General features: G+C 38.7%; 2 protein-coding genes across 2 annotated transcripts in view; one reads left to right on the top strand and one right to left on the bottom strand.

Annotated features, from left to right (window-relative positions):
- Positions 1–288: 288 nt before the first annotated feature.
- Positions 289–3,919, top strand: LOC119597253 (bolA-like protein 3). Its single transcript, XM_037946790.1, has 4 exons — positions 289–446; positions 3,036–3,150; positions 3,451–3,539; positions 3,749–3,919. Exons 1-4 carry the CDS (start codon positions 396–398, stop codon positions 3,815–3,817), a joined length of 324 nt encoding a protein of 107 aa, XP_037802718.1. The 5' UTR covers positions 289–395; the 3' UTR covers positions 3,818–3,919.
- A 1,273-nt stretch (positions 3,920–5,192) lies between these two features.
- Positions 5,193–8,763, bottom strand: part of LOC119587894 (lactosylceramide 4-alpha-galactosyltransferase-like) — a 4,319-nt gene continuing 748 nt past the window's right edge. The window contains exons 2-5 of the mRNA XM_037936604.1: positions 8,566–8,607; positions 8,032–8,143; positions 7,356–7,546; positions 5,193–5,875 (exon numbers count right to left, since the gene is read on the bottom strand). Of these exons, the coding sequence (XP_037792532.1) occupies positions 5,462–5,875; positions 7,356–7,546; positions 8,032–8,143; positions 8,566–8,607 (759 nt within the window). The 3' untranslated portion in view covers positions 5,193–5,461. The remainder of the gene's footprint in view (positions 5,876–7,355; positions 7,547–8,031; positions 8,144–8,565; positions 8,608–8,763) is intronic.

The following is an 8,763-nucleotide window of genomic DNA, read 5'->3' as shown; positions in this document are numbered from 1 at the left end:
TGATAATAGCAATAAACAATGATAACAACAAAAATAAAAATAAAGGTAACGATAGCAGAAATATACAATATATCCACATTCTTCTTCTTTCTTGTTATAGTGTTTTAGACTGTTATCTATATCCCCTGTATCCTCTATTTTTTCTCTCTTGGCTTCTTGTTTCTCAAATTATATCAATTAATCTAACTGTTTGCACGAAAATCTTTTTTTGCCTCTCAGTATGTATTCGCTAACACCTTCACTAAATCCTGTTCGCTAATTCCTCTTCGCTAATTTCTCTTCGCTACAGCCTCTTCGTTACCAGAGACCCAGCTGGTCGTGTTATTTACACACGCCGAAGGGAAGTGATCAGTTGCATAAGTTTCGAAACTAGGATTTTTCGAGATATAAAAGACATGTTTCGATACCTTGGAGCACGTGGGTTGTCGCCATATACACAGATTAAGGTATGGTTGTGGTTTAAGGCTTTGTTTTAGGCGTGAAATATGGGAAATAAGGGGGATTTTGAGAGCGAGGGTAAGTTAGTTTTTTTTTTCGGAGAGAAATGTAATGGAATTTGGATGTTATTTATTTTGTTTTCGAGGTAGTGGTTATATTTGTTCTGTTTTTCGCTTCTGTTTTATTGGTTGTAGGTTTTGTTCATTAATATGCACGGTGGTAAGTCATAGCTGTTAGCGTTTTTTTTTTTTTAATACACACCGGCAATTTTTTTCAGAATGTTTTTGTTATTATTGTATCCAAATACACCTTTAACTTACCAATATTTGTAACAGAAAGCTTATAATCTGAAGTCCAGTCCAATAGTATAGTGTTAAGTGATCACCGAACCTTCCATTCCTTAAACAGAGGAGAACCACATGTATTAATTTCCTAATTAAAAGCTCAAAGTTGGTAGAATATACGTAGTGGTGGTTGTTGGCTTTTGCTGGAGCGCTGACAGACGGAAATGAGGCCAGTGCTAGACGTGCAGGTTTCCTAATTTTTATGCTTTTATAATCAGGTTGGGAGTTCATTATCTAATGTTTATCAAAATTTTAATAAATTTATGCGGAATTCTTTTCAAGTGGACAGGTGGGGCGTTCCTAGGTTGTTTGGTGGACAATTGATAGAATGTGGTTATCAACATTAAGACCTTGTAAGGATGTCGCTTGTCGTATCGTTGGTGAGATGCCAAGTTACATGAATATTACTACAACTTAACCCATTGCCGACGGGTGGCATGTACGTACATGCCATGGCATGGCGGGACCATCTGCCGGGGGCACGTACGCACATGCCATAGAGTATGCATGGACATGCCATGAGTTTTTTTTTGTTACAATCACGGCAAAAGATTATTTTTTTGCCAGTGAAATTGTGATTAAGTCGGTTCTAACACTTTCTCATTTTTACCATGCAACAAACAAAAAAAATGCAACAAACCGACAATTTCAACTCCATGATGCCACACACTGCTTATTTTATTCGGACTATAGACCGAATAATGATCAACTATGGAGTCTATATAACAACAAAAATACCCTTCAGTCTCGATTTATCAGGAAGTTTGGCAAGTAGAGACTGTAAGAAATAATGAAAATTGAAAATACAACATATCTTCGTAGTATTACGAAGAAACGGCATGGGATGCTGGTATTTGGCATGAGTGGTCGCGCATGCTCGGGCGACGATATAAGCCCCCGGCAGCGAGGCCCCGGCCTCTATGAATGCTACCCGTCAATTATGGGTTAAATCCACTGCTGTATAAGTATAGGTCACCTTTACTAACCAGGTCTTACTGAACCTAATCAATGTAGAAATACATCATTGTATTGCATAGGACAACAAATATCATTGAACGCTGAATCCTTGGGAGGTGTCTCGCCTCCTCAAATATTCTGTCTGGTCAGTGTGGGGGTTATCTGTCTGTGTAGTTCGAGTACAAAGCTCTGTTTGATTGGAATACACATTGTCTAGAAATATTCAATCTATTCCTCAAAGATAATTATGCTCTTTCCAAGAGGCTACAGCAACTTTTTTTTTCTCAAAAGACTGTTGAGCAATTTTAGTTATAAATAGGATTACTTATTCCAACAATTGCCAAGGAACACTAGATATATACATATATATTTTTTGCATGACTTCCCATTCTCTGTGTCTTTACCTTTCGTAGGTATTTCCAAAATTATTTTATTCCTTAAAGGATTTTATGCCAAAAATATTTTTTGTTCCTATTGCTGATATCTCATTTGAAATCTTGGCAGTGGCATGGTTAAGGAAATAATGTCAAGGCATAATCTTTCCTTTCGCTTGTATCATCCTATGGATCTGTATGTTTATATTTATAGTGGTATTTTATACATTCTCCAAGCAATTTACAACTTTTGTATTACATTCTATTACCAGAAAGTGCATGAGGCTAAAACAGGTGACTGACAAAGTAATTTATTCATAATTTTTCAAAATTATTTATATTTTAATTATGCTTCCATCTCAATAATCTCGCATTTTTTGATAGATTGCAATCTAGCCATAACTAAATATAGTTGATTTTCAGGGACCTTTTTTTGTTCAAGTTAAAGTACATGCCATTGCATTATTTTTGTGACATGTATCTTTGCATTCCATAAAAAAAAAAGTTACCACACCTAACTCAAATAACATTGGTTTACTCAGCAGTTTGATTCTTTATAGCTGCTTATCATATATTTTAAATCTCAGTGAATTCTAAAACATTTTCATTAATGTTGTAGAAATGGCAAATTAAAAATAAAAGGCATTATAATAATGAAACCAAGTGATACATGCAGTCAAGAGATTACCATGGTTTGTGTGCCTTTGGTTCCGAGGCAAAGGCCAACAAATCTTCAATATATAAGAAATTTCAGATAAAAAACGTTATTTACAATTTGTGACAACTTTGTCTTGGATGAAAAATGTCACAGAATTTAGTGATGTATTAGTTGTTCTTTTTATTATAAAGTCAATATACACTATAATGAATCATTCTACAGGAAATATTTCTCCATTATTGTCAGTTGTTGTTTGTTCATCAGGGGGCAGTAAGATGGATGTGTGATGTGGCAACTAACGCAGGGGAAGCCAGACTTGCAGAGATCCTCAAGCAACGTTTTCCACAGGCCACTGGTGTTGAAGTTAGAGATATATCAGGTTAGTTGAAAAGGTCATGAAGACATGTTTTACCCTATTTGCATGTTTCATTTGTTATCTCTATTGGATATGTTATCTTGTTTACAAAGAGTGTTTCAAGAGATAGAAGACCTGGTTTAATTGGTCTTTGTCCTAGTCTGGGCATGAACATGTGAAAAAGTCTATTCATGTTGTAAAGAGCTTGATTAAATGAAATAAAGATATTGTACTGCGGTCTATGTATTATCACATTTTAAAGTTCATACCTGAATCTACAGTATTATGTTTTAACATGTATTAACCTTATTTTTGACTGAACAGGTGGCTGTGGAGCAATGTATGAAGTATGGGTCGAAGCCCCCGATTTCAAAGGCCTTTCTCGAGTAAAGCAGCACAAACTGATCACCCAGGTAAAGATGTAGTATCACTTTAGAATATGCTGTTATTATTGTTTGTGAATATTACTCGAATTACCTACCCGATTGAACTTTTTTTTTCTTCTTTCTGAAATACTATCTCCGTTAGTTTGGTACCTCTGTTTTGGTATCTGTCTCTTTTATTCCAGACCTTAAAATCAGAAATTGAGGATACGTGTTGATATCTGTCTCTTCTATTCCAGACCTTAAAATCGGAAATCCAGGATATGCATGGTCTCCGTATCAGCACAACAGTACCAGAGGAGTCGTAGCTATTAGTGTAACTGCAGCTGTTACATGTTTTACTTAACTCTGTGACAGCCACTTCGAAAGCAGGTCATGTGAAGAATCCAATTTTTTTTTCTCTTTTGGGAAAAAAAATCAACTCAGAGATTAAGTAGAATGCATTTCAGGTTGATACCTGTGTAGTCTTTTGTGCAATTTTTACATATTTTTCATCATCTTGAAAATGTATATTATGAATTGTAAAAAAAAAAGATGTAAGATCTTTTTTTTTTTTTTTTGTAAATAAAATAATTATTTTTTGGATTGTTTATGATTTAGACTATGAGAAAAGATGAAAGTTAAATGTGTTAATAAAAGGGAGTGCAGCTTATTGCAAAATTGAATTTTCATAATAAATTTTGTGTTCAAGATCTAATGTGGCAATAGATGGTGTAAAATATATCAGTGCATTGCTATTTCATTAACTTATATAATTAAAGATAATATTTGATAGAATATAAGGAATGAGAGTTCTTATGAGGGAAAAAGGGTTTAGTAGAAGAAAGTTTTCAAATAAAAAAAAATTAAATGTAATTTTGGAGGCTTTATTAAAAAAAAAATGAATAACTAGTGAATAAAGCAGGTAAAATAAAGGTAAATGGTAAAATGATTAAAAGTACATAATTAACTGATTTTACGTATTAACAGTGAAAAGGCTTTACAAAAGATGACTAGGAATAATGCAGGAAAGGATGGTCGGTATAGAATATATATGAAGACCTTGGAAATAGAGGCAAATAGTGTTTTTTTTTGGAAAAATGGATTTGAATACTCAGTAACAGTGATTTTTTCATGTAAAATAATAGAAGCTTAACAAAGAAATGAAAGTAAGGCAGCTAAAGTTTAACATATATAATGCCAAGACTTAGGAAATGGGTATATTATCAGTATTAGAAATGATAACATACTATTATCCTCTGAAGAGTGAGTGACCTTAGGGAGAAGTTTGTATGTAATTAGAAAGTACAAGACTAGAAATCATTAAGAACATGGCTATAGATAATAAGGAAGAGTCATACTTAGAAAATATAGATAAAAAAGAATGAAATAAAAGGATAAGAAAAGAATAAGAAATAAACAAAATATCTATTTTTTCTCTTGTTAAATCAGACAGAATATTAATTCCATCAATGTATCCATTTTTCAGAATTATTTTTTTTAGAAATATTTTAAAACATATTGCATAAAAATAGGGCAACATATGGCTTCTGGACGGTTATAGTTGGTATAGTATTTTAGCGATTTCATGGGTACAAAGGCAAATCAAGAATAGAAATATCATTGAACATAAACTTTGTCTTAAATTGCTTATTATCAATTTTGCAAGATTTTTTTTTTTTTTTTTTTTTTTTTTTTTTTTTTCAAATCAAAGGTACATGCTATTAAATGTATATAGTAAAAAGAAAAATATTTACACAAGCCTAAGATAAAATGAAATACAAAACTTGGGATTTCAAGTAAAATATGACTCATGATCAGATGATAGAAGGTTGTGGCTTCATGAAAATACATCAAAATGACACACAAATATTTATTTACATGACACTGGGTTTGCACATTTAAAACTCCCTCACACCGGTACCCGAAGCAAGTTTATATAAAGTCGGAATAAAGCGAAGATTCTTGCATGCTCAGAGTGCCAAGTGCCGCGTGAGCAACGTCTTATACACGTTGGGACAATATGCTTTTGCTATCGTCTCCAAGATCGAATCGCCCCCTAGATAAATAACGTCCTTCTGCGACAGAGAATTGTACAGGTGGAGCGTGTAGGCTTTCGTCTCATTCATGAATTTCTCCCCGAGACCTTTCCCCATGACGATTATGCTCTGGATGTACTCGGGGCCCGGCAGCCAATAGATAGGGTAGAAGGCCGGGCTTGGGTACACGGTCACGTCTGTACACGTCTCGAACGCGTCGACATGCGTGGACTTTGGGAGGGTGAAGTTATCGGGGCAGAGGGCATGGAGTTGCTTGGTAAGGAGATCGGGCCCTATGGTGCAACACTGGAAGGGATCGTGGACCCTCGGGAGGATGTTCACGACGTTCTGTTTGGGAGGAAAAGGTTCGGTGGCTGTTATAAGGGTGTTGGTCTTTCAGTACATAAGGGGATATTCTCTCTCTCTCACTCTCTTTCTTTCTTTCTTTCTTTCTTTCTCTCTCTCTCTCTCCCTCTCTCTTGCAGTCTCTCTCTCTCTCTCTCTCTCTCTCTCTCTCTCTCTCTCTCTCTCTCTCTCTCTCTCTCTCTCTCTCTCTCTCTCTCTCTCTCTCTTCTCTCTCCTCCTCTCTCTCTCCCCTCCCTCCTCTCTCTCTCTCTCTCTCTCCCCCCCCTCCTCTTCCTCCCCCCTCCTCTTTCTCTCCCCCCTCTCTCTTTTTCCCCTCTCTCTCTCTCCCCCCCTCTCTCTCCCCCTCTCTCCCCTTCCCCCTCTCTCTCCCCTCTTCCTCTCCCCTTCTCTCCCCCCCGCCCCCCCTTTCCTTTCTCCCCTTCTCTCTCCCTCTCTCCCCCCCCTTCTCCCCCCTTTTTTCTCCCCCCTCTCTTTCCCCCCTTTCTCTCCCCCTCTCTCCCCCCTTCTCTCTCTCTCCTCTCTCTCTCTCTTCTCTCTCTCTCTATCCTCTCTCTCCTCTCCTCCTTCTCTCTCTCTCTCCCTCCTCCTCCCCCTGTCTTTTTCCCCCCCCCCTCTCTCTCTCCCCCCCTCTCTTTCCCCCCTTCCCCCCCTCCTCTCTCCTCTCCCCTCTCTCCTCCCTCCCCCCCCCTCCCCTCCCCTCCCCTTCCCCCCTCTCTCTCTCTCTCTCTCTCTCTCTCTCTCTCTCTCTCCTCTCTCTCTCTTCTCCTCTCCCCCCTCTCTCTCTCTCTTCTCTCTCTCTTTGTGGTTGTATTGTGGAGGAGAAGAGAGAGAGAGAGAGGGGGAGGGGGGGAGGGAGGGGGAGGGAGGGAGGGAGGGAGGGGGGGAGGGAGGGAGGGGGGGGGGGAGGGAGGGAGAGGAAAAAAAAAGAAAGAAGATAGAGTAGAGAGATAGATAGAGAGAGAAGAGAGAGAGAGAGAGAGGAAGGGGAGAGAAGAGAGAGAGGAGAAGAGAGAAAGAGAGAGAGAGGGACGAGAGAGAGAAGAGAGGGGGACAAGGAGAGAGAGGAGAGAGAGAGAGAGGGGAGAGAAGAAAAGGAGAGAGGAAAAAAAAAAAAAAAAAGAAAGAAAAAGGAAAAAAAGAAAATAAAAGAAAAGACAACGACAGAGACAGAGATAACAGACACAAAAAACACACCATAAAAAAGAAAAAAAAAAAAAAAATCCACACCCCACACAACACCACACACACACAACCACCACACACACACACACCACCACCACACCACAAAAACCCCCACACACACCCAAACCCCCACAAACACCAACAAACACACACACCCACACCCAAAACACCCCCACACAACACAACACCACAACACAAAAACACACACAAACCACAAAACACACAAAACACAACACAACCACCCCACACACACACACTCTCCTCTCTCTCGAAGCCTCACCGTAACATAAGGATGGTGAGGACGAAAGCTCATAACGGCGCCATTCAGCTGCTTGGGGTCGACGCGCCCTATGAAATCCGTGTGCGTCGGCAGAGGGCGCAGCACCAGCACGTCGAGGTCGAGGTACGTCCCTCCGAAGCGACGCAGAAGCTCCACGCGGGCGGAGTCGCTGACGAAGATGCTCACGCGGTCTGGAAGGAAGGGACTTGGGTGAACGAGAAAGAAGGGATGAGGACACACACAAAATTACAAACCTACATAACAAAAGACACCAAAACACAACCCCCCAACCACACACACCCACCAAAACAAAAACTAACAAAACACAACACACCAAAAACAAAAACAACCACAAAACCCCAAAAGCACACAAATACACAAAAAACCCCAAAAACAGAAAACACCACACATCACAAAAACACAAAAATAAAGACCACAATACACCCCACCCAAAATACATCACAAAAAACAAAAACAAACACACCACAAAACCAAATCACTACACACTACCCCCACAAACAAAACACCACACACAACACACCCACACCCACTACACAAACCAAGCACAAATACACCACACCACACACCCCCAAAAAACACAAAAATCCCCTTTCTACCCCACAATCCCCCCCCCCCCCCCCCCCCCCCGTGTTAAGGCAGATCAGACCCTCCTAACCTTCAGCCATCAACCAACGGCGGGTCAGATGCCACGTTTTAAGGGGTTCGAACGCATACAGAGAGCTTAGATCCAACCACGACATCTTGACGTTCGGGAGTTTCAATAAAGCCTGTAATGAGATATTCATTTGTTTACATATTAATGCATTTTTTTTATAGTTATCTGTGCATTTAGTTATTTGTCTGTATATCTTGTCTTGTCATTTATTTTTGAGAGAGAGAGAGAGAGAGAGAGAGAGAGAGAGAGAGAGAGAGAGAAAAGAGGAGAGGAAGAAGAGAAGAGAGAGAGGAAGAATGATGGGGTAGGGCAGATATAGAACAAAAGATATCACATAATTACGAACAGGTAATCAAACATTATAAAACTTAAAATAAAAAAAAGAAAAACATACAGGGGAAAATACATACATATATACGCATACCAAAAAAATTAATTAAAAGGGTTCCCCCTTATCACAAAAGCAACGTAAGAAAAAATTTTGACTTCATAGAATCAACTTTTTAACTGTAGGTGTGTCGCATTAAAGGTGACTTTGTCTGGATGATGTCTGGCTGCCGTCTCAACCACACAAGCCTGGAAGTAAACGGGGAAAATTTCTATAATAAGAAAAATTGTGCAAGAAGGTTGATTTTTTTTTTTTTTTTTTTTTTTTTTTGACCTGCCAAATAAACGAACAATGTAATAAATGAATGAAATGAAATAGTAGAGAATAACAATTGGAATAATACA

The sequence above is a fragment of the Penaeus monodon genome, chromosome 3 (genome assembly GCF_015228065.2).
Source record: "Penaeus monodon isolate SGIC_2016 chromosome 3, NSTDA_Pmon_1, whole genome shotgun sequence".
Lineage (NCBI taxonomy): Eukaryota > Metazoa > Arthropoda > Malacostraca > Decapoda > Penaeidae > Penaeus > Penaeus monodon.
The sequence above is the reverse complement of the archived record's forward strand: the minus strand, read 5'-3'. Positions and strand labels throughout refer to the sequence as shown.